The sequence below is a fragment of the Bufo bufo genome, chromosome 10, assembly GCF_905171765.1.
Source record: "Bufo bufo chromosome 10, aBufBuf1.1, whole genome shotgun sequence".
Lineage (NCBI taxonomy): Eukaryota > Metazoa > Chordata > Amphibia > Anura > Bufonidae > Bufo > Bufo bufo.
Window position 1 is genome coordinate 149,748,234 of NC_053398.1, and position 25,721 is coordinate 149,773,954.

General features: G+C 46.4%; 1 protein-coding gene and 1 long non-coding RNA gene across 6 annotated transcripts in view; one reads left to right on the forward strand and one right to left on the reverse strand.

Annotated features, from left to right (window-relative positions):
- The window catches only part of ZFPM1 (zinc finger protein, FOG family member 1), an 87,517-nt gene that overhangs the window by 31,174 nt on the left and 30,622 nt on the right, over window positions 1-25,721 (forward strand). For 4 of the 5 annotated variants that reach the window (XM_040409302.1, XM_040409304.1, XM_040409303.1 and 1 more), the window contains exons 2-3: window positions 22,574-22,714; window positions 23,021-23,131. In XM_040409302.1, the coding sequence (XP_040265236.1) occupies window positions 22,574-22,714; window positions 23,021-23,131 (252 nt within the window). Of the gene's footprint in view, window positions 1-8,375; window positions 8,381-22,573; window positions 22,715-23,020; window positions 23,132-25,721 lie in introns of those variants that run through there. The other variant, XM_040409307.1, reaches the window with a different exon arrangement.
- LOC120980298 lies at window positions 6,173-13,782 on the reverse strand. The gene is made up of 3 exons (XR_005774501.1): window positions 13,651-13,782; window positions 13,516-13,517; window positions 6,173-6,191 (listed from the first exon to the last, which is right to left on the reverse strand). It is a non-coding gene; the product is annotated as an uncharacterized LOC120980298 (long non-coding RNA).

Sequence of the window (25,721 nt, forward strand, 5' to 3'; positions counted from 1 at the left end):
AGTTGTTCGCGCAGCCGGCATCGTCTTCTTTCTTCTTCTGTCAGGATCTGACATAATGACGTAATCGCGCTCACCACGTGATCCTTCTATCTTCATTCAGCAGGACCTGTGCTGACGTCACCACGTGGCGAGCGCGATTACGTCATCAAAGGTCCTTTTTGGCAGGTCCTGAAACAAGATGATGCCGGCTGCGCGAACAAGTGGATGGGGGGAGTTAATTTTTTTTTATTTTTAACCCTTCATGTCACATTTTAGTAAGCATTCTGTATTAAGAATGCTATTATTTTCCCTTATAACCATTTTATAAGGGAAAATAATAAAATCTACAGAATACAGAACCCAAAACCGGACTTTAGTGAAGAAGTTCGGGTCTGGGTACCACAATCAGTTTTTTATCACACGCATGCAAAACGCATTGCACTCGCACGGAAAAAACTGAGCAACGCAATCGCAGTCAAAACTGACTAAAATTGCGTACGCTCTTGCACGATGTTCCCTGATTGCAGACGCAATGCATCTGGACCTAATCCGGACATGCTCGTCTGCAAGGGGCCTAAGGGGCGCCTTCACACGCGGCAGATTTTGTGACAGATAAATTCTGCTACTGAAAATCCGTCCTATTCACCTTAATGAGGCTTGCAGAAATCCAGTGCTTGCCGCCTCATTCAAATGAATAGAACAGATTTTCAGTCGCAGAATTTTCTGACACAAAATCTGCCGCGTGTGAAGGCGCCCTAAAGGGACCTTTTAGTTTTATACAGGTTTTCAGGCTCTGGAAGCAAACAATATATCAATTCAATTATAGCAAGCAAAGATCTTGAAAATTAGCAACTGAAACATAAAGTCTATTAGATGGTCGCTGTACAATCCACTTTATTTGACAGATGGCCACGTTTTCTATAAACTCTTGGTAATATTGTGGGCTTAGGTGGTTAAACCACGGCGGCACCTGTTTTTTAAGAAGTAGCTAATGAATGGGCGACTGTTTTATCAGGGTAATTTTAATTCCTGTTTTGCGCTTTATCTTGGCCACCTCTGCCCCATAAACCTGTGGGTGCTGTGCGAGGAGCGGCTGGAAGTTCTTCTTTTCCCCGTCTCTTCCTCACCCCCCAGCCTTGCCCTGGAGAACGTGGGCTCACTATTAGTATTAGTAATTGTGTGCCGTGAAGTGTAACAATCTGCTGTAATCTATCAGACTTTTATCTGCTTTATCGGAGAGCTGAGAATGGCCGGGCCTGGAGATGGCGCCATGCTGCGGAGCTGATAAAGTTTCAGAGTTCAGGCAGTGATGAATGTTGAGTGAGTACACGCCAGTTACATGGGATAGAGACTTGGCAAGGAGAGCGTTTTCGTCTGAAACCAATCTCCCAGATATCATTGGAGCTGTTTTTTCTCAGGCTCCCTCTCTCTGCGTCCTACCTCTGTCTCTCTATCTTCCCCCCTCGGTGTCTCCCTCCTTTTTCTTTATCTCCCCCCCCCCCCCCCCCCACATTATCTTCCTGCTCCGTCAGCGTGTCTCTTTTCTTATTGTTTTGCGCTGTCTCTTCTCTGTCTTGCAGTGAATGCTCCTCTCTTTTTTTTCTTTACTGTCCATTCATGGGTTTGGTATTTGGGGAGATGGGGACGAGTGGTAGTGGATTCAGGTCATTAAATGAAATCATATAAAACCTCTATGTGTATATTCTCTAGGATGCCAGTTGGGTGGCGTGTGCGCAGGGTTTACCAGTCCCAGCAAGGGTACAGTAACACAGAGCTATGGAGGAGGTTTTCAGGCAGATTTGCCCGCAGAATTTTCCGCCAGAAGTGGATCCACATGGAAAAAGAAATCTAAATCCTTCCTTTTATATTTCAAATTCCTTTTTTTAATCAACTTCTGACTTTGGCAAAAAATGCTGCAGGCAGATCTGCCTCAAAACCTCCTCCAAAACGCCGTACCCTTAGTGTTCCAGATTGGCAGAGGCCATGGTCGGCCACATGGTGTAGTGGCCTTTAGGGTGATGATGCCATTTGAAGTTGAAAAACCTTGGCCTTTGTCAGCTCATCTAGCCTTGTAACCTGAGGCTCTCCAGGTATTGTGCACCACAACTCCCAACATGCCCTGACAGCCAAAAACCAACTCTTCCACTTTCCAGGTTCAGAAGAAATGCTTTAACATGCCGGAAAATCATGCCAATATACTGAGCCACATATGGCCACCTGTGAAAGTTCACTATATTTCTGGTAATTCAGCACCCTAAGGCCTAGTTCACACATCAGTTATTTCCATCGGTTAGTGGGAGGCTAAACCAGGTGCTGGTCAAAAACGCCTGATCTCTGGGGGCTTCACTACTGGATATGGCTCACAATAAGGACGGGTTCACATTAGCGCTAGAAGTTCCCTTGTACTGTTCCATTATAAAGGAATATAACGGAATTTTAGGACGGAATGCACAATGGAAGCCTTTAAGAGTCATTCTGTTCTGCTCGGTGCTGATGCATTTCTGTGGGCACAAATACCGGGTCCGTATGTCCAGCTTCTCTAACCCCGGGTGCACCAGAATGGAGGCCACTTACAGAACAGCTCTCCGGTCCATAATGATGGGGATCTCAATAATACAAGTATGAGGACGTGTGCGGCAGGGCTACGGCCCTTCAAGACTCGCCCGGCTGCCCGATACTTTTTCATCGAATCCATCATGGGATTATTTTTGACTGTAATTCTTAATCTCTTACGTAGATTTAAAAGACACTTTCTGAGCCGCTGCACACGTCTGTCCCCTCCACACGTGTGAACGCCACCACCTGCCTCGGCTGGGACATCCATCTCTCCATCACGTGTCCTTCTGAAGCAGAAAGGTGCGTCCTTACTGTCGTTACACACTCCCCCCTTTTCCCTCATTTTTTTTTTCCCCATCTGCCATTTACTATTTTAATCTCTAAAATTATTAATGACAAGAGGGCAGCGGAGTCTCCATAGCAACTGATAGAAAAGGTCAGCCGGAGTTTATCTTATCTGGGTAGAAAAGGGTTACTAATTAGAGGCAGTGCTCAGCGTTAGGACAAGGCCAGCCATGCTATCAGCCGCGCAGCAGATGCACAATGCAATCCATCTCAAGGGGCTGCCTGGACTCCTCCAAAGTGGGGGGTACGAGCGGAGGCATTGGGGAGGCCACCCTGCTCCACTAGATCAGATAGCATTCTACCTTTCTCATTACTGCCAAGCTAGTCTGGCCAGCCATGGGCCGAGTCAAGCTGTAGATGCCTTGTAATAATTTCTACTAAAAAGACAGAGATCTTATTATTGGCCCTGACCTGTAAGAAAGTACAAATAAAATGAGCCCCCAAAATAAAGTATGTTATGGTACCCTAAAATATGTACAGAAAGGACTGCAGTACCTGATATCGGCCACTACACTGTGTACGGCGCTGATTATGGGGGTGTCGGACCCCGCCTCTGGCTCCCACAGGGTTGTTGCCCTTTTTTTTTTCTTGGGTGAGGAGTCTTAATTCTACAGTGATGCACCCTATTATTGCTGTATAAATGGACCTCTGTCCAGGGATCAGGTGGGTGACAACCCTATGGACGGCTCTGTGGACGCCCCTTCAAGGCCCAGGAGATAAATGGCTGATTATATTTTCTGATCCGTAGAGCAGTGAGCGCTTTTTATCAGGGATTTTGTCCCATTCCTTGGGGGTCTTTGGCCCTTGTGGAGCCGTTACCTCCCCGAGGTGTTGAGGAACTGAAGGTCTTTCTTCTTTGGGAACATCATTGACATCAGTTAATTACCGTCAGGTGTGCAGAGGATGGCGGAGATCGCCCGGAGGAGCTGAGATCATCGCCGCTAAGAGCTTCCCTTTTATAACTTTCTCTGAACGGATAACTTTTGAGAACAATACGTGTTTTATGCAGCGCGTCCCGATGCACCCCCCACCCCTTTCCCAGCAGCTCATGGGCTTATAAACGTTCACATGGTATTATTATATATTTGTTGTCCAGCAGATCAGATGGCCACGGGTCCTACAAGGGGCGATGGCTCCAAGCACAGGTTTTCTTTCTGCTTGCTTCAGTAAGTGCGAGCTATGGGTTACAGTTTTGGTAAGGTTTACTCATGTGAAGGGGAGTATGGTGACATTCGTGAGCTGTTTGGGGGCCTCCCGTCTGTCCCTCAATGGGAGAGAAGGGTCCCACATGCCCAATCCTCTTGTGACTGGCAGTGGCTTTCTGCCAAGCTCTGCCCTTCCTTCTGTGTTTCACATTCCTTTTGAATCCACTCCTGGTTTTGCTGCAGACTTGCGGTATGTCCACACACGGCAAAAACTTTGCAGATTTGCTTGCGGCAAATTTCCAGGGTTGTGGAGGACATTTAAAAAAAACTTGACATGCTGAAAAAAATAATGATTAGGTTAAATCGGTTGTAAATCTGCAGCATGTCCTTTTATGATCCAGATTTCCACCACAGATTTCACCCTTTACAATGCAGTGGAAATTCCACCCCCTGTGACTGTACTCCACAGAGGTTTTTGGTGGGGTGCACCAACGATGTATGGCAGATGTCTGAGGAAAGAAGGATCGTGCTGACCATTTGTCCTCGGGGAGGTACCTGGGAGCAGTTTATACCCCACATGCACACTTGGCAGACCTCCGCGTCCATGTGTATTGGGGGGTGGAAGGAGTTCAGAGAAACGGCTGCCGGACGAATCGGTGTATAGACGACCGCCATCTAAGCTATATACCCTTATGTCTTATATGTACCAGATGATTTTAATGATCGGCAACATTTTCCAAGCAGTTGGTGACAAGTGACAGTATATTTGCCCCAATCTGTCTAGGGTCCGTCTTAAAGGGGCATACCCTGAAATATACTACGACGTGGTAAATTGTTCCGACCCTGTCTTGGAAGATATCTCTGGAAATGCTGCAATCACAACTTCTGGAAAGGAATTATTCACTGCTGATAATACAATTTATTCCTCTCAGAATGGTGTCCCTATGGTCATCAGATTGCAGGGTTTCCTACTGCTGAGCCCTCCTGTGAAGACGTGTAAAATGTGGGGGATTCCGGCAGCAAGTCTTTAATTTCCCTTATCGGAGACTAAGGAGCAGTAGTGAAGAGGCGACCCATCGAGGAGATCCGTCCGTGTTCTTCGGGATCCGGTGCTTGCACACCATGGAATGAAGGCAGACGTAGAGCTAATGGTTATGGATCTGTACACATTGCTACAGGCTCGGATCAGGATAAGCCCGGCCATTGCTCTTGTAAGACCATTAATTCTGCAGCCGTGCAGAGGACATAAAAGAAAGTTGCAGCAGCCTGTTTGTTTTAAGTGGCGTTAAGGTGGAAGTGATCTTTTATAGCCGCAGTAATGCCATGTTTATTCTGCAGGAGAGGAAAGCCTCATAACTCACACCCTTGTGCCAGGCGGCCCGCGTGTCTGCTGGAGATTATGTCCCAGTCGTGGTCTCTCTGCAGATAACAACTAAACCTAGAGCTCTCACTTTATGAGCCAGTAACCAGATCTCTTGGCAGATAAGGCTAAGGAAGTCGGGGAGACGTGGCTATTACCAGGCTTGTGGCCCCGGCAAGGGAATAAATCTGAGGCTATAGCTATAGGCAGCTCTTGTGGATGATTAACCCCCTTTCAGGGGGAGGAGGGGGTTCGGAGTAATGTAAAGGAAATAAAAGCTTAATCTGGTCAGAACATAAAGTTCTGCAACTTTCTAATGTACTCCTGGTGAGATTTATCATAAGGGACCTTTTTGAAGTCATTTTGCAGGCGTCTGCGTTGCTGTAATTGGCGCCAAATTCGTCAAGTGTCACAATGTATGACAACTTTGGTCCATCTGTAAGTCTTTAACACTTTGGTCTTGAGATGTTGCTCCACCTTCTATACTACTCCTTTACTGGAGGAAGACAGTTTTGATAAATCCAGCTTAAAGTTATGACCACATGGCACGGTCATGTTGCCGCTGCGCTGTTGTTGAGTACCACACGGGCGTCCAAGACGCAGTGGGCCTTATACGGAAGAGGGCCTCCTTGTTTAGTCGGTCAGCATTTTTAAGCTGCAGTCTATAGGGCTATGTAGTGAGGTCTCGCTCTGTATCTGCTCAGCAGGCTGACCATGTCCACCACTGAAAATGAGAGCGAGGGGTGCAAGAATGCTAAATGTTGTACACATTTTAAGCAAGTAAGGCTACTTTCACACTGGTGTTTCTGGGTCCGCTTGTGAGATCCGTTTCAGGGCTCTCACAAGCGGCCCAAAACAGATCAGTTTAGCCCCAATGCATTCTGACTGGATAAGGATCCGTTCAGAATGCATCAGTTTGCCTCCATTCAGCCTCCATTCCGCTCTGGAGGCAGCTTGCAGCGTTTTGATGTCCGCCTGACGATGTGGAGCCAAACGGATCCGTCTTGACTTACAATGTAAGTCAATGGGGACGGATCCGTTTTCACTGACACAATATGGTGCGATTAAAAACGGATCCACCTCCCATTGACTTTCAGTGTATTATCATGGTTTGTTCACGGTAATGCAAACGGATCCGTTTTCACTGACACAGTTTGCATTATCATGGTTTGTTCACGGTAAGCGTTTGCATTATAGGTGCGGATCCGTCTGTGCAGATACAAGACGGATCCGCACCTAACGCAGGTGTGAAAGTAGCCTTAGGCCTAGTTCACATGTCCGTTATTTGATCAGTTATTTAGCCAAAACCAGGTGCAGGTCAAACCACCGAACAGGTACAAATCTTCCCATTATATCTGATCTCTGTGTAGCCTCCACTCCTGGATTTGGCTCAAAATAAGGCCTCTCTCACACGGGCGTGTCCGGATTAGGTCCCAGTCCCGGTGCATTGCGGCAAACCCACGCGAGTAGGTACGCAATTGCAGTCAGTTTTGACTGCGATTACGTTCCGATGTTCAGTTTTTATCGCGCGGGTGCAATGCGTTTTGCACGCGCGTGATAAAAAAACCGACTGTGGTACCCAGACCCGAATTTCTTCACAGAAGTTCAGGTTTGGGTTAGTTGTAGTGTAGATTGTATTATTTCCCCTTATAACATGGTTATAAGGGAAAATAATAGCATTCTGAATACAGAATGCATAGTACAATAGGGCTGAAGGGGTTAAAAAAATAATAATAATAATTAAACTCACCTTAATCCACTTGTTCGCGCAGCCGGCATCTCTTCTGTCTTCATCTGTGAGGAAAAGGACCTTTGATGACGTCACTGCGTTCATCACATGATCCATCACCATGGTGATGGATCATGTGATGAGCGTAGTGACGTCATCAAAGGTCCTATTAGTAACCTGTATGCCTCCATGTCCAATCATATCTCACCTTGTATCCAGGCTGGAGGCCGTATCCCACCTTGTATCCAGGCTGGAGGCCGTATCCCACCTTGTATCCGGGCTGGAGGCCGTATCCCGCCTTGTATCCGGGCTGGAGGCCGTATCCCGCCTTGTATCCGGGCTGGAGGCCGTATCCCGCCTTGTATCCGGGCTGGAGGCCGTATCCCGCCTTGTATCCGGGCTGGAGGCCGTATCCCGCCTTGTATCCGGGCTGGAGGCCGTATCCCGCCTTGTATCCGGGCTGGAGGCCGTATCCCGCCTTGTATCCGGGCTGGAGGCCGTATCCCGCCTTGTATCCGGGCTGGAGGCCGTATCCCGCCTTGTATCCGGGCTGGAGGCCGTATCCCGCCTTGTATCCGGGCTGGAGGCCGTATCCCGCCTTGTATCCGGGCTGGAGGCCGTATCCCGCCTTGTATCCGGGCTGGAGGCCGTATCCCGCCTAGTATCCGGGCTGGAGGCCGTATCTCGCCTAGTATCCGGGCTGGAGGCCGTATCTCGCCTAGTATCCGGGCTGGAGGCCGTATCTCGTCTAGTATCCGGGCTGGAGGCCGTATCTCGCCTAGTATCCGGGCTGGAGGCCGTATCTCGCCTAGTATCCGGGCTGGAGGCCGTATCTCGCCTAGTATCCGGGCTGGAGGCCGTATCTCGCCTAGTATCCGGGCTGGAGGCCGTATCTCGCCTAGTATCCGGGCTGGAGGTGCCTGTCAGGGTGCTAGAGCCTCCTTTTACCCCATACACTTCTCCTTTCTACTAATATTGTAATCACTTCGATTTATCATCATTCCAGCTTCTTCTCGTTTGTGCGGGATTTTTTGTTGTCTGAGTATATTCGGTGCACAGGTTAGGGATGCGGCCACCAGAGCTTACATTCTATAATGAAAATAATACACAAAGAGTTAAATGTTACCATGTTTTTATTGAACGCACCATGTAAACATTCACAGTGCAGGTGGAAAAAGTATGTGAACCCTTGGATTTAATAACTGGTTGAAGCTCCTTTGGCAGCAATAACTTCCACCAAACGTCTCCTGTAGTTGCAGATCAGACGTGCACAACGGTCAGGAGTAATTCTTCACCATTCCTCTTTACAGAACTGTTTCAGTTCAGCAATATTCTTGGGATGTCTGGTGTGAATCGCTTTCTGGAGGTCATGCCACAGCATCTCAATCGGGTTGAGGTCAGGACTCTGACTGGGCCGCTCCAGAAGGCGGATTTTCTTCTGTTTAAGCCATTCTGTTGTTGATTTACTTCTATGCTTTGGGTCGTTGTCCTGTTGCAACACCCATCTTCTGTTGAGCTTCAGCTGGTGGACTGATGGCCTTAAGTTCTCCTGCAAAATGTCTTGACAAACTTGGGAATTCATTTTTCCTTCGATGATAGCAATCCGTCCAGGCCCTGACGCAGCAAAGCAGCCCCAAACCATGATGCCCCAAACACCATACTTCACAGTTGGGATGAGGTTTTGAGGTTGGTGTGCTGTGCCTCTTTTTCTCCACACATAGTGTTGTGTGTTTCTTCCAAACAACTCCACTTTGGTGTCATCTGTCCACAGAATATTTTGCCAGTACTGCTGTGGAACATCCAGGTGCTCTTGTGCAAACTGTAAACGTGCAGCAATGTTTTTTTGGACAGCAGTGGCTTCCTCTGTGGTATCCTCCCATTAAATCCACTCATGTTTAGTGTTTTACGTATCGTAGATTCACTAACAGGGATGTTAGCATATGCCAGAGACTTTTGTAAGTCTTTAGTTGACACTCTAGGATTCTTCTTCACCTCATTGAGCAGTCTGCGCTGTGCTCTTGCAGTCATCTTTACAGGACGGCTGCTCCTAGGGAGAGTAGCAGCAGTGCTGAACTTTCTCCATTTATAGACAATTTGTCTTACCGTGGACTGATGAACAGCAAGGCTTTTGGAGATACTTTTATAACCCTTTCCAGCTTTATGCAAGTCAACAATTCTTAATCGTAGGTCTTCTGAGAGCTCTTTTGTGCGAGGCATCATTCACATCAGGCAATGCTTCTTGTGAAAAGCAAACCCAGAACTGGTGTGTGTTTTTTATAGGTCAGGGCAGCTGTAACCAACACCTCCAATCTCATCTCATTGATTGGACTCCAGTTGGCTGACACCTCACTCCAATTAGCTCTTGCTGATGTCATTAGTCTAGGGGTTCACATACTTCTTCCACCTGCACTGTGAATGTTTACATGGTGTGTTCAATAAAAACATGGTAACATTTAACTCTTTGTGTGTTATTAGTTTAAGCCGACAGTGATTGTCTATTGTTGTGACTTAGATGAAGATCAGATCACATTTTATGACCAATTTGTGCAGAAATCCATATCTTTCCAAAGGGTTCACATACTTTTTCTTGCAACTGTATATAGTGTACATGTACTATAAGGTGTGTGTGCATATACTGTCTACATGTACTATAGGGCGTGTGTGTATATACTGTGTAGATGTACTATAGGGTGTGTGTGTGTGTGTGTGTGTATACTGTGTACATGTACTATAGGGTGTGTGTGTGTATACTGTGTACATGTACTATAGGGTGTGTGTATACTGTGTACATGTACTATAGGGTGTGTATATACTGTGTACATGTACTATAGGGGGGGTGTGTGTGTGTGTATATACTGTGTACATGTACTATAGGGGGTGTGTGTATATACGGTGTACATGTACTATAGGGGGTGTGTGTGTATACTGTGTACATGTACTATAGGGCGTGTGTGTATACTGTGTACATGTACTATAGGGCGTGTGTGTATACTGTGTACATGTACTATAGGGCGTGTATACTGTGTACATGTACTATAGGGCGTGTATACTGTGGAAATGTACTATAGGGCGTGTATACTGTGGACATGTACTATAGGGCGTGTGTGTATACTGTGGACATGTACTATAGGGCGTGTGTGTATACTGTGGACATGTACTATAGGGCGTGTGTGTATACTGTGGACATGTACTATAGGGCGTGTGTGTATACTGTGGACATGTACTATAGGGCGTGTATACTGTGGACATGTACTATAGGGCGTGTGTCTATACTGTGGACATGTACTATAGGGCGTGTGTGTGTATACTGTGGACATGTACTATAGGGCGTGTGTCTATACTGTGGACATGTACTATAGGGTGTGTGTATACTGTGGACATGTACTATAGGGCGTGTGTCTATACTGTGGACATGTACTATAGGGTGTGTGTGTGTGTGTGTGTGTGTGTATACTGTGGACATGTACTATAGGGCATGTGTCTATACTGTGGACATGTACTATAGGGGGTGTGTGTGTATACTGTGGACATGTACTATAGGGCGTGTGTGTATACTGTGGACATGTACTATAGGGCGTGTGTCTATACTGTGGACATGTACTATAGGGCGTGTGTCTATACTGTGGACATGTACTATAGGGCGTGTGTCTATACTGTGGACATGTACTATAGGGCGTGTGTCTATACTGTGGACATGTACTATAGGGTGTGTGTGTGTGTGTGTGTGTGTGTGTATACTGTGGACATGTACTATAGGGTGTGTGTATACTGTGGACATGTACTATAGGGTGTGTGTATACTGTGGACATGTACTATAGGGTGTGTGTATACTGTGGACATGTACTATAGGGCGTGTGTGTGTATACTGTGGACATGTACTATAGGGCGTGTGTCTATACTGTGGACATGTACTATAGGGTGTGTGTATACTGTGGACATGTACTATAGGGCGTGTGTCTATACTGTGGACATGTACTATAGGGTGTGTGTGTGTGTGTGTGTGTATACTGTGGACATGTACTATAGGGTGTGTGTGTGTGTGTGTGTGTGTGTATACTGTGGACATGTACTATAGGGTGTGTGTGTATACTGTGGACATGTACTATAGGGTGTGTGTGTATACTGTGGACATGTACTATAGGGTGTGTGTATACTGTGGACATGTACTATAGGGTGTGTGTATACTGTGGACATGTACTATAGGGTGTGTGTGTGTATACTGTGGACATGTACTATAGGGCGTGTGTGTGTATACTGTGGACATGTACTATAGGGTGTGTGTATACTGTGGACATGTACTATAGGGCGTGTGTCTATACTGTGGACATGTACTATAGGGTGTGTGTGTGTGTGTGTGTGTGTGTATACTGTGGACATGTACTATAGGGTGTGTGTGTATACTGTGGACATGTACTATAGGGTGTGTGTGTATACTGTGGACATGTACTATTGGGTGTGTGTGTGTCTATACTGTGGACATGTACTATAGGGTGTGTGTGTATACTGTGGACATGTACTATAGGGTGTGTGTATACTGTGGACATGTACTATAGGGTGTGTGTATACTGTGGACATGTACTATAGGGTGTGTGTATACTGTGGACATGTACTATAGGGCGTTTGTCTATACTGTGGACATGTACTATAGGGCGTGTGTGTGTATACTGTGGACATGTACTATAGGGCGTGTGTGTGTATACTGTGGACATGTACTATAGGGCGTGTGTCTATACTGTGGACATGTACTATAGGGTGTGTGTATACTGTGGACATGTACTATAGGGCGTGTGTCTATACTGTGGACATGTACTATAGGGTGTGTGTATACTGTGGACATGTACTATAGGGTGTGTCTATACTGTGGACATGTACTATAGGGTGTGTGTGTATACTGTGGACATGTACTATAGGGCGTGTGTCTATACTGTGGACATGTACTATAGGGTGTGTGTATACTGTGGACATGTACTATAGGGCGTGTGTGTATACTGTGGACATGTACTATAGGGCGTGTGTGTATACTGTGGACATGTACTATAGGGCGTGTGTCTATACTGTGGACATGTACTATAGGGTGTGTGTATACTGTGGACATGTACTATAGGGTGTGTGTATACTGTGGACATGTACTATAGGGCGTTTGTCTATACTGTGGACATGTACTATAGGGCGTGTGTGTGTATACTGTGGACATGTACTATAGGGCGTTTGTCTATACTGTGGACATGTACTATAGGGCGTGTGTGTATACTGTGGACATGTACTATAGGGCGTTTGTCTATACTGTGGACATGTACTATAGGGCGTGTGTCTATACTGTGGACATGTACTATAGGGTGTGTGTATACTGTGGACATGTACTATAGGGCGTGTGTCTATACTGTGGACATGTACTATAGGGTGTGTGTCTATACTGTGGACATGTACTATAGGGTGTGTCTATACTGTGTACATGTACTATAGGGTGTGTGTCTATACTGTGGACATGTACTATAGGGTGTGTGTCTATACTGTGGACATGTACTATAGGGTGTGTCTATACTGTGGACATGTACTATAGGGTGTGTGTATACTGTGGACATGTACTATAGGGCGTGTGTCTATACTGTGGACATGTACTATAGGGCGTGTATACTGTGGACATGTACTATAGGGTGTGTCTATACTGTGGACATGTACTATAGGGTGTGTGTGTATACTGTGGACATGTACTATAGGGCGTGTGTCTATACTGTGGACATGTACTATAGGGTGTGTGTATACTGTGGACATGTACTATAGGGCGTGTGTGTGTTGACACTGGCGTTTTGTTTTCCGTTTGTGAGATGCGTTCAGGGCTCAGCGGTCCAAAACGGATCCCTAATGCATTCTGAATTTAGAAGGATCCGCTCAGAATGCCTCAGTTTGTCTCCGATCCGTCTCCGTTCCGCTCTGGAGGCCGCCTGCAGCGTTTGGTGTCCGTCTGACGAAACTGAGCCAAACGGATCCGTCCTGGCACACAACGTAAGTCGGTAAGGACGGATCCGTCTTGGCTAGGTTACAGATAATACAAATGGATCTGTTCTGAACGGATGCAGACGGTTGCATTATCCGAACGGATCCATCCATGGCGGATCCGCACCAAGCGCGAGTGTGAAAGTAGCCTAAATTGTAAAGTGATTGATAAGCATCAGGCCCTTGTTTTACAAGTAGTGGAGTTTTAAGCTCCCAGGGGTTTGATAGGAAGCATCTGCTGGATCCTGGCTCTCCTCAGTCTAATGTGAAGATGAATTCAGGGTCATGGCCTGCGGAGGGCGAGGACCGCCCGTTATCTGCTTATATCCAGTCACTTTATTGGGGGGGGGGGGGGGGGGCGGTGACTCGCTTCCCCTTCATTCCTAAGAGTTCACTAATCTATGGACTCCTCAGGGTCAGTCTTTGATGCAAATCTCAGAATAATTTATTTTTAGGGTTTAAATGTTCTTTACATCAGATGGGTCTTTTCTTGTCCTGCAAAAAAATTCTACGCTTTTCAAACCTGTAGCTGAACGTTAAACTTTTCTGGCACTGAGTTCGGTCCTAGGGGCTCAATACTGGAAAGAACTGATCAGTTTTATCCCCATGGATTCTGAATGGAGAGCGATCCGATCAGGATGCATCAGGACGTCTTCAGTTCAGTCACTGTACGGTTTTTGGACGGAGAAAATACCGCAGCATGCGGGTCCGGCATTATTTTCCATTGAAATGCATTAATGCCGGATCCGGCCCCAAGTGTTCTGGAACAACTGATTCGGTCTGCATGCGCAGACCTTTAAAAATGTGAAAAAGATAAATACTGGATCCGTTTTTCCGGATGCGGTATTGCAATGCATTTGTGAGATGGATCCGGATCCGTCTACAAATGGTATCCATTTGCATACAGACTGCTGGAATCCAGCAACACAAGTGTGCCTTATTAAAATGTTATGTAGTCGCTGAAATATTCTATAAAATGTATAGCGCCACCTGCTGCTTGTTCTTTTCATTATTCCATCTCAGTAGGTGAAGGTGGATGCACATTCTACATATCTACAGTTACAGGGAGTTAGCTGCAGCAGAAAGGACATGCCCCTTGTACTGTTGTAGGGCTATACATGCAGCAGTAAAGACACAATGCCTGAGCTTTGAGAGAGAGCTCCAAAAGAGGACACACCCCCTGAGCTGTGAAAAGGAAACAGCTGCAGCACAAAGGACCCCCCCCCCCCCGTGATAGGGAGGGAACTGCAATAGAAAGGACACCCCCCCCCCCCCCCCGAGCTGTGAGAGGGATGCAGCACAAAGGACCCCCCTTCCCCCGTGATAGGGAGGGAACTGCAATAGAAAGGACACCTCCCCTGAGCTGTGAAAGGGAAACGGCTGCAGCACAAAGGACATCCCCCCCACCCTCTTGATAGGGAGGGAACTGCAAAGAAAGGACACACCCCCTGAGCTGTGAGAGTGCTGCAGCACAAAGGACCCCCCCCCCCCCCTGTGATAGGGAGGGAACTGCATAGAAAGGACACCCCCCCCCCCCTTCCCCGAGCTGTGAGAGAGCTGCAGCACAAAGGACCCCCCCCCCCCCCTGTGATGGGGAGGGAACTGCATAGAAAGGACCCCCCCCCCCTCCTGTGATAGGGAGGGAACTGCATAGAAAGAACCCCCCCCCCCCCTCCTGTGATAGGGAGGGAACTGCATAGAAAGGACACTACCCCCCCCCCCGAGCTGTGAGAGGGCTGCAGCAGAAAGGATGCGTCCCCTGAGTGTGCACGCTCCCTAAACTGCCAGCTTGATCTCTTACTATTTTTATGGACAAAAAGTACTGTAGATCTGTGATCTGAACCCTGTGGCTCACTGGCTGCTTATAGACTGCAACTCCCAGCTGCTTATAACAATATGCGGTTTTCACTTCCTGCTGAGAGTTGTAGTGACAACAACTAAAGATCCAGTAAACTTTGGAGACATTAAAAAATGATGTATTCGGTGATAATTGGGAGTTTTTCCAGTGTAACTGGTTATCTGTTGTTGTAAGCGCCACCACTGGGTCTGCGGCCCAGATTATCTCCGCTGTGGTAGATGGAGGGCAGGAAATGCTGAGTGCACTGGGAATATCTTCCTCCACTCTTCCTTCCTCATCTGATGCTGCACTATCTGTCTTTCTGATAAGCTCCAGATTTGGCCTTTTACATGTTGTCCCTTTGTCCTGGCTGTGACTCGTCAAGGTGATTGTTCGTTCACCTACAGGTTACATCTGGCCAGCAGCACGCCCCTGTGTACACCAGCCGATGTCCTACCGAGATCTGATCAACAGCAGGCAAGCTCCTTCATTATGACAGGCGGACATGTTTACACGGGGCGATGATCAGGAACGATCCTCGTCTGCCCATGGGCCTTTAGTATATCAAGCGTGCAAAACACATCGAAAGGCAAAGTCGGCCATGTTTGTCTTTATATTGAGGCCACAAACAATGGTTTATCAACTGAGAGGGCGATTTGTATCATTAGAGTATAACGTTTTTTCTGATATTACCTGCTGTATATATAAATGCAGACAGAATATTTTAATTTTTTTATAATTTCGGAAATGAACAACGAAAGAGAGACTGCGATCTATTCAACTGTGGTAAATTCATTAACTATCGCTGTGTTTCTTCTGCAACCTGGAGATTTGGAGATAAGAATAAAATGTTTTTGTTTCTCAGAAATTCACACATTCAGATTGTTTGCTATTGCTCCTCGTTTCCGCGCTTCACATGGCAACCAATCAGAATTCAGCTTACATGTTCTAAACTACCTCAAGACAAATGAAAGGTGAAAACGTATTCTTTTTGCTGCAGAAAACTGGTGTCAAAAAGTCACAATTTTACACAACGCTCAGCACTTTAAAAAAAAAGTGGATGGGGCAAAGGAGCAGGGCCTCCAGCAGCCAGACAGATTCACTATAATTGCACTGTGAACTGTCATTTTAAAAGGGACCCTTCTTGTAGGCACATGGCACGTGTCCATTTTGCCTAGGTGTTGTTGTTTTTTTGTTGTCCCACAAGCGACGTTCTACATTTTTTAAATCGTCACCTGGATCTGAATATTTTTGCATGTAATTAATTTATTCAATACAGTGTATCTGTGTAGCGCCACCTGCTGTCCGTTCTTTTCCATATTTCTCCATCCACTGCAGTAACATCCTCCAATCTTTAACCTATTTAAAGGCCTTTGGTTTAATGAGTCAGTGGCCTCCTCTGAGGAGTGGAATACCTGATGATGCACAGGTTGACCTCTTGCTGCATGGCCCACCAGCGCACTGAGGATAAGGCTTTGCAGATGGAGTCATTCGGGTCCATTGTCTGGAAAGTTATTTCTTGAAGATCCTAAGGTTGTCTTCCAGTAGCCGGTGTCATTTTGGAGACAAATAAGGAAGTGAGCTGGTTCTGCCTGGGAGGATATAACTGTGACGGCCCCACCCCTGAGCAAGAAGTGGCACAACTGTGGTTCCCTTTGTCACTCCACACAAGAGGAAGACGGATCTTGCATTTTGATGTGGTGCCTGCCCTAAAGCATCATGGTCCTGAATCTAGAATGTGATTGTGCAGCCAATTCGCCGGATCTTTCTAGTAGACCAGAATTGTAAGTGCAGCGTTGGTTAGTGACCTCCCTGTGCAGGACTCCCAAGGGTTAAGTGGCCGTGTATGTGTGCGGCACAGGAGGGCTCCAGTAGACCGCTGTGTGGAAGGTAGGGGACAGTGCTATCCTTCTCCCATGATCTCCAGGCTGGTGGGAAAGTTTGGATGTGTTACTATTTTCTGTTATCGTTTTTCCTTATCGGCCTGCTCTTGTCTGCATGCCTGAGTTCTGATACGGCGTGGTCTTTCACTTGCCAGCCTGAAATTCTTTCTCTTTAAACCACTTTTTTTTTTTTTTTTTTTTAATTTAGTGGATGAACGAGGAGCATTTCAGAAACGGTTTATTATTTCACTGTTGAAAGAAGCTAATGCGGCCTTTAATTTGAGTGAAGAGCTCAGACAATCACTTGGAATCCTTTTCTCCTTTGAACCGTAGCTTCCCCCCGATCCTTTGTTCCGATCGTCTCCTCTACCCTGCCCTAACCTCCTACCATTCAGTCCCGATAAAGAAAAAATTCCCGCCAAGGTGATCAGTTTTAACTCGTCAACAACCAACCCACTGGGTGACAATCATGGTGGCCTCCACCCCTCTTGACGTGTCTGTTTTAGTAAATATTTGGATTCCATATTAAATAACCATGCTGGCGACTCTTTTCATATAGCTGTGGTATGCCATTCCTCTATTATTCCCATCTGAAGTTTATGAATGAATTGCCAACTGGATGTTACCAGTAAGGGGGTGTCGCTGCACAGTCTGAGGGCTCATGCACACGAGCGTGCCGTGTTTAGCAGTATGCAAATTGCAGATCTGCAAAACATGGGTGCCGCTCTTGTGCGTTCCACAATTTACGGAACAGGCGGCCCATGATAGAAATGCCTATTTTTGATCTTTTTTTTTTGCAGTGCCACGGAACGGAGCAGTGAATGCTGCGTGGATCCGGTCCCAAACAACGTTAATGTGCACGACCCCCGACTCTGGCCACACTGATTGGATAGTGGCACACTGTGCAGGAAAACACCCCCTAACAAAAAGTTGGCAATTCATTCATAAACTTCTAGTAGGAATAATGGAGTAATGGCACAACAAAGAGTTCTATATAAAAGATGCTCTAGAATAGTCCTTTAATGTGGAAATCTATTATTTATTACAGGTCTTCTTTAAACAAAGGTCACCCCCCAACTTTCTAGGACTCCTAGAAACAAGCATATCTGCCCCGCTGTCAATGCCAGGCATTCATCCCAGTCAGGAGGTTAGGAAAGCTGGGTAACCAGATTTACACCCACCAGCTACTGTGAAACTGCAGTTACCAGAGCGTGCTGGGAATTACAGTTGACAGTAGCTGGTGAGAGGCAGGGCGCTCACCATCGCTCCCCGGCCTGCAGTGCTGTCGGATGGCGATGGGATTTAGGGATAAATTAGATCTCAATCCAGTGAATGAGCAGCAGAAAGTGCTTGGAATTACCAGCCTGACGAGGGGATCATTTGAGCTGATCAGATGACTGGTGTCAGTCTTAATGTGTCTATTGACTCAGTGTCCTGCCTATAATAATCCTTTAATCCAGCATCTGATACTTCAGCTCTTCTGGTGCAATAGTCACACTGCAGGACTTTATTGCTTCTGCTGGATCCACTTCTGGGTTTGGCAAAAACAAAAAAGAAATCATAAACTGCACGTGATTCCAGCCTCCTATGCTCCAGATAGGGCTTCACTATCTGATCAGTGGAGTCTGACACCCCGCACCCCCTCCAATCAGCCGTACTGTAGTAGCGCCATCCACCGTGCTATGGACAGAGCTGGTTACTGCAGCGCTGCTCCCATTAAAGCCTGGTATTGCAAAGTATGACATCCTGCGGTGCATCAAATGTAACAATTTATTGTTTACACTAGTTAGGAATTGTGTATAAACAATTGGACATTAGCTACAACTGGAGACCATAATTCTGGCTCAGGATCACCATTCACAGTCCAGGATGACTCGAGGCGATGCGAGGGGCGATGTGATTGTCTCCTTTCTCTTTATCTTACTTTATAGAAATTCAAGTTTTCTCAAATATTCCATGGGACTTTGATCCATAGTTCTATATTTTCCTGTCTAATGCATGAAAATATGGGTGTATTTTTGGACTTCATCCAATCCAGATAAGGATAGGACAGTTCTATTATGGGCCAAACGTTCCGTTCTGCAAAATGCGGTAGGCACACGGTCGGTGTTTTGCGGATACATAATTTTTGGCCCTCAAAAATGTGTATGAGCCGTATAGCTGATCATTAAAAAATCATGGAAATAATTCCTGCACTATAATGTGAATATCAGGAGTTAATTGGGTTTTGTCAGTCATCATTCTGGGGATGCCATCACTACAGAAGCCTGTGGAGGGGGAACATATTTTCCCCTCCCTTATTATAATATAATAATAGCAAGGGATTTTGTGTAACGGTTTGCCCCCCCCCCCCCCCCCCCCCCTACATTTCAGTGGCCGGCCGAGTAATTCCATTTTTAAAGCATGAAAAAGGACGCTGATGAAATTCCACTATCAGCGACAAACCAATATGCAAAATATCTCTCAGCAAATCAAATGGCTATTATGTGCTCATTCCCTTCCCAGCGCATTTGCTTAATGAAGAATAGACAGATCAGTCTGTCGGAGGATGCCTGCGAGAGGTGATAAGTGCCAGATATCCCAGTGAAGTGAACATGCAGGCATTTCTTCCCCCAACCAATCCTAGCACTGGCAACTTGCTTCACATTGGCAGCAGTAATGGCTTTTAGCCCAGTTTTTGTTTATGGAGAATGGGCACAAAGAGTGGCCGATGGCTCGGGCAACTACAACCTGATAATATCTGGGGGGGGGGGCTTGTTTTACTTTAAAGGATTACAAAATAGAGTTGGGCGCTATGATCCCAAATGAGGTCTTTGGGCATGACTGCAGTAGGCACATTGCCCCCAATCTGTTTATGCTGCGATAGGGATACTGTATGCTGAATTGCTATGCAAGAGCTGCCAATAATCTCATTATAAGCAGATTCTCTGTCACCGGTCCTAAAGCTCACAAAAGACACAAATCTTTTTGAACATCACGTATACCTCCTCCCGACCAAAATCCGGCATTAAACCGCTGTGGTACTTGGACTACATCCATATGTGCTCCAGCTTGGTCAGTGCATCCTCTAACAGGGTGCCCTAGGGTGTTTAAAAGCTTGGTCAACACCATGCCATGGTTAGGGAATGGCCAACAGGTGTCAGTGCGGGGGCAGCATCGATCAGATAGTAAGCTCTTTGGGACATTGATAGTATTGCTCTTTGCTATTGAAATGAAGGTTTTCCACCGCTTGGTCTCACACTGGGCTGCAGTATTTTGTCTTAGAACGTTGAGACAACAGCAGGCAGCTTGAAAAGGGAACGGGATGAAATTTGGGTCAGATATCAACATTTTCCCTTTTTATTTTAATATTTTTTTTTTCATGTCTGCCAGAAGACTAAATTCATTGCATTGATCTTGGGCCTGAACGGCAGGCGTTTGATCTCAGATCATTATCGGGAGAGAATTTAAAGTTTGCTCAAAAGATCCTTTGTTCCCTAACCGGGGCTCTTCCATTAGCCTCTGAGGGCACTTCTCATGCACGCTGTCTCATGGGCAGGAATCTAGATTGGGTGTGAAAATATTGCTTTTATAAAATGTTAATTAACCCATCCTTGGCAGCATAAAGTCTTTCTTTTACATATAGAGTTAAGACTGGCCATGCATGCCGGATTGGGCGTCTTGTTGGACAGTATATGAACAGGTGATGACTGCATGTCGGTTGGAGGTTTTGTGATATCAAGATTTTAGAAAATCTTTGTGTAGCCAACCTTGTCCTTTCCTGCCATCACAGTGGCCTCTATGGCATAGCTGGAGAAACCCAACTCCTAAAGTGTAGCACGGACCGTGTGGCCCATAGATTTGTAGAATAGTGGCAGGTTGCAGCTCTACCCCATGCTCATAGTTATAAATGTACTATTCTTGTCAAAGGTCTGCGGTTCCAAAATGGCTGCTTCCGACCCATGGAAATCTGTCTAATTCTTCAGGATTTTTTGTAAACCCATAAGCCTACATGTGCTTACCTGCCATACCTTATATACCGTATCTTGTGGTATCCATCATTGAACGCTGGTACCTGTAACACTGTGGCATGTGTGATATGATCCCTTGGTCTTAGTACTGGGATGCGCAGAGTTAATATCACGCCGTAAAGAATTCGTCTTGATTCATGGCCTCTGCCGCTCGCAGTTCCATTCTATCCTCTCCACCAAAGACCGAAGCCTCCTCACTGCCTGGCAAGAAAAGGCAGGCCACGTGACCAGGCAGCCAGGGGTTAAGTTTATCAGACACCCAGGAGCCGTGCAGCCGTGAACGAAGAAATTAGCTTAACGACGTTACATTTACAAGAGGAGAAAAGCGATTTGTTAGCTGCTGATTGTTTCTCAGCATTATCAGTGCAGACTTTAATTGTGCTGGAACTGAAATTAGCAGAATTAGAAAAATTGCCTGTGCAGGGTCTGGCAGTGGCTTTCTCCACGCTCATTGTTGTGCGCTATGTATAGATTATGGAGCCTTTGTTCTCTCTGCGTAAATATACATGCCTGCAGTCAGGGAGCCTCTGAGGTCTGAGCGCCGCGCTCCATCTCATCCCAAAACTCTTCAACTTCCATCAGCGCCATGTGCGGCTGTCTCCAAGGAGAATTTGGGTCATAATTTAGGCTTTGACATTACTGAAGGCCAGGAGATCATTGTCATGGAATGGAGATTGATCCTTGTCGAACCGACAGCCCATAGAATACAGTAGATTAAGCAAATGCTAAATGTGACACTTGATCCGTGTTTCACAATGACGTGCATAATGAAAAGTAATTTACAAGCGGGGAAAATCAGTCTGCTTGTGTCCAGGCCTTGAAGTCTGCCTGCTGTTTGCTTTCAGAGTAGTTTGAGTGGGTATTTTTGTTTAATATCCTATTACCAATGTCTGAAGAAATTCTCATAACTAGTGTGTCTTGTGTCATAGGCTCCTCATTGTATGTGTCTCTTGTTCCGTAACATCTTCATAGCTGGTGCCTGGTACCGTGGCATCCTCATAGCTGGTGCCTGGTACCGTGGCATCCTCATAGCTGGTGCCTGGTACCGTGGCATCCTCATAGCTGGTGCCTGGTACCGTGGCATCCTCATAGCTGGTGCCTGGTACCGTGGCATCTTCATAGCTGGTGCCTGGTACCGTGGCATCTTCCTAGCTCGTGCCTGGTACCGTGGCATCTTCCTAGCTGGTCCCTGGTACCGTGGCATCTTCCTAGCTGGTGCCTGGTACCGTGGCATCTTCCTAGCTGGTGCCTGGTACCGTGGCATCTTCCTAGCTGGTGCCTGGTACCGTGGCATCTTCCTAGCTGGTGCCTGGTACCGTGGCATCTTCCTAGCTGGTGCCTGGTACCGTGGCATCCTCCTAGCTGGTGCCTGGTACCGTGGCATCCTCCTAGCTGGTGCCTGGTACCGTGGCATCCTCCTAGCTGGTGCCTGGTACCGTGGCATCCTCCTAGCTGGTACTGTGGCATCCTCCTAGCTGGTGCCTGGTACCGTGGCATCCTCCTAGCTGGTGCCTGGTACCGTGGCATCCTCCTAGCTGGTACCGTGGCATCCTCCTAGCTGGTGCCTGGTACCGTGGCATCCTCCTAGCTGGTACCGTGGCATCCTCCTAGCTGGTGTCATGACGACAGGTTATTTTGTACAAGTGTGACTTGTCTGGTTTCCAGCTATAGGGATATAACCTGGCTTTATTAATATGTTGTGCAAACTGATCATGCTTAATTATTTTTTTTAAAGGTTCTCTTGGCGACATGGAAGAGACAGATGAAAACTTACAAGCAGAGTTTGCCCTTTCTGAAAAAGATGGAACCAATTCAGACCCAGAAGAATCAGCGGACTGCAGTTCTTCCAGTGCATCGAACAGCGACTGCGCAGAAGGTGAGTCCCAGTATGTTGTATGTGCACCTGTTTCACTGTTATGTTATTTCCCTAATATTCCCAGTCTCATAATGTATATTTTATGTATTATATTTTGCTTATCAATTTATCATAGTTATTAACATGTTGCACCACTTCCCCTTTTAATGAAGGGCCATGGCTCTGTAGCTGACACAGTATCATATCTTTTGCCATATTTGTGGTTGACTCTACAGAGATCCTTAGTAAAGGCTATATTACAACTGCCGATCTAGAAGCCCCTTGTTTCCTTTGCCCCCGTCATGACCTATTCATCTTTACTACCAGGAGAGCAATGCAGCCCGGTGCCGCAGTCATTGGACCAAGCGATGGAAGAACCAGACCCAGTGCCGAATGTGTGTGAGCTGGCGGAGGAATCTTCCCCCTCAGGTGTCCCAGGTAACTGAAGTAGCTTGCACGCTCCTGGGGATTTTCCATTTGTGTACAGAATTTTTGCACAAGCCATATTTGCACAGATCGGGGCTGTATTGACACATAACTAGTCTCTTAATGATGAGATACCTTGACTGTGACATGCTGAAATGTGTCATCCTCGATGGATCGCTCCTTACACAGGCACATGTGGTTAATAGCAGGAGCCCCTCTATTAGAGCACAAACCCACTACAAGCAGAGCCTCTCACATTGAATGGGCTCCTGTAATGTAACGCCAGGGTGATCCAACAATCAGCCCATCAGCTAGGGGTCTCTCAAATAGCTTCTTTTGTTTTGATATTTGGCATCCAGACACTCCTCCGACCACAGCAGTAGATTATTGGGGTATGTCTGGGAAGGTCCTGGTGTATTCTTGTAGACGTTTCACTGGTCATCCCACTGGCTTTCTCAGAATTCTCCAGTCCAGTTGTTCTGACTTATTACTACTGATAGATTATTTTAGGTTTACACTATGGAGAATAGAGGGGATTCAGGGTGGGAAACATTTGCCTGTTCCTATCCCGGGAAAATGTCTCTGATCTCCTCCTGTCTAACCCGGAGTCGCAGTGAGTTCACCTGACAGTATCGCTGATTTCGACGGATAAGGGACGCACCCAGGTAGCTCCACATCACACAGGCTCTGTCCAATTCTGTGAAACTCTCCCAGTGACTTGGCAGGTGCTGATAACAGGATAATGGACCATAACCCTTTCCTCTGCTACTGAGCATTGCTGTTCATTGATGATCCGATCACGTTCTATAAACCTTTATGAGGCGGAACAGAGAGCCGCTCTGGTGGACCCAGTCTGTCCATGTATTACTTGTGTCCAATGCAGTGACTATGTATCGCCAGAGATAATTCTGTACTCTAGCTTTTCCCTACTTGTGAGGTATCCGTAGCACAGTTCATCCAGATCTTCTAGGTTCATGAATAGAATTCCTGAATTACAGTGAAGAATGACACTCCGTCTAATGATTGAGCTGTATATGCCCTTCAGGGACAAGCTGATTGGCTTAGGCCAAAGAACAGCAACCTCTGGCACTCCAGCTGTGGTTAAACTACAATTCCCACTTGCTGACCTGTTTCCCAGAACCACCATAGAAGTTAATAGAGTCTGTCATTGCCGACCCCTTCTTAGGCAGTGTAATGGCTGCCCTTAGTAGTGGTCACCATGGTCGGCTCACACTGTAACTTCATGGACATTCTGGTGGTAAACGTGAACACCCAGCTGGCCACTATCTGATGGGAGTCTAGTAAAAACGTAACCCCCATAAGGAGCATTTTGTAACATCCAGTAAAAATGCAGCCCTATTTCCTTCAACGCAGCACATCCTGATATAATAACAGGAATTTTAGATTATAGGGCACCGGACTAACAGCACGTCGCCTGAGGTCCCATGGAACTGATCATGGCTGACATACCTGCCGTCTATGAGTGCACTGCAAGGAGTGAGAAATTATCTCCATCAGTGGAAAAACCGATAGCGATTAGATCCCTTTACAGCGGGAGTGAGCCGCTGCTTCCCGTGTTGGGGTGCGGTCTTAATGCCCATCGATCTGATGGTAATCGTGCTCCAGGGCAGCTATTAATAATTCTGACGTCAGCTTTTATGGGCATTATCGATCTCAACTGTTGTGGTTATCATTGCAGGACAATATGCAAACATGCACTTTGTGCAGTAATCAGCAGGACTGTCATATGCAGATAGGCTTATCACGCCATCTTTAACTGCTGTTAATGGGGAGAAATATTATCAGCACAGTTGCTAGGAATAGGGCGAGTGAAAAGCCCAGGCCTTGCTTCCTGTTAACCTCCGAGCTGCCATGGAGCTTGATGGGAAGGTTGGAAGCCGATGAGCAGATTGGGATGGTGATGCCTAGGGTTGTGTTCACATTGGTGGTTTTTTTGGCCTCCATTTAAGCGGGGAAAAGCTTCTGCCAAAAACATTAAATAAAAGCTGGGTTGGATGGCCGACGGTGATATCTGCCTCCAGTACGCTATAATGGCATCTGTTCAACAAATCTGTCCTGAAAAGCTATTGATCAGCTCATGCTGTGCACAAGACCGTATGTATTTTGCGGTCTGAAAAAAACGGATCTCCACAAAATACGGATGACTGTCCGTGTGCATTCCGTATTTTGCGGAATGGAAAAGCTGGCCCCTAAAGGACCAGTACTATCCTTGTCCGTAATACGGACAATAATAGGACATGTTCTATTTTTTATTTTTATTTTTGCGGAACGGAAATACGGACATTCAGAATGCACACGAAGTAACTTCCATGTTTTTTTTTTTTTTTGCGGACCTATTGAAATGAATGGTCCTGTATACGGTCCGAAAAAGAACGGACATGGAAAGAAAATAATATTTGTAGCTCCTGTGGGTCAGGCCAACATTTATTAATAATTAGTATTATTATCATGATGAATTACCAATACATATACGCCACCTGAGGAATGGCCACCATCTCTCTTCTGTACTCAGAAGTGCTGGGGGCCCCAAGGTATTCTGTGGTCCACTCCAGTTGTTGGTCAGAACCCTATATAGAGTTTT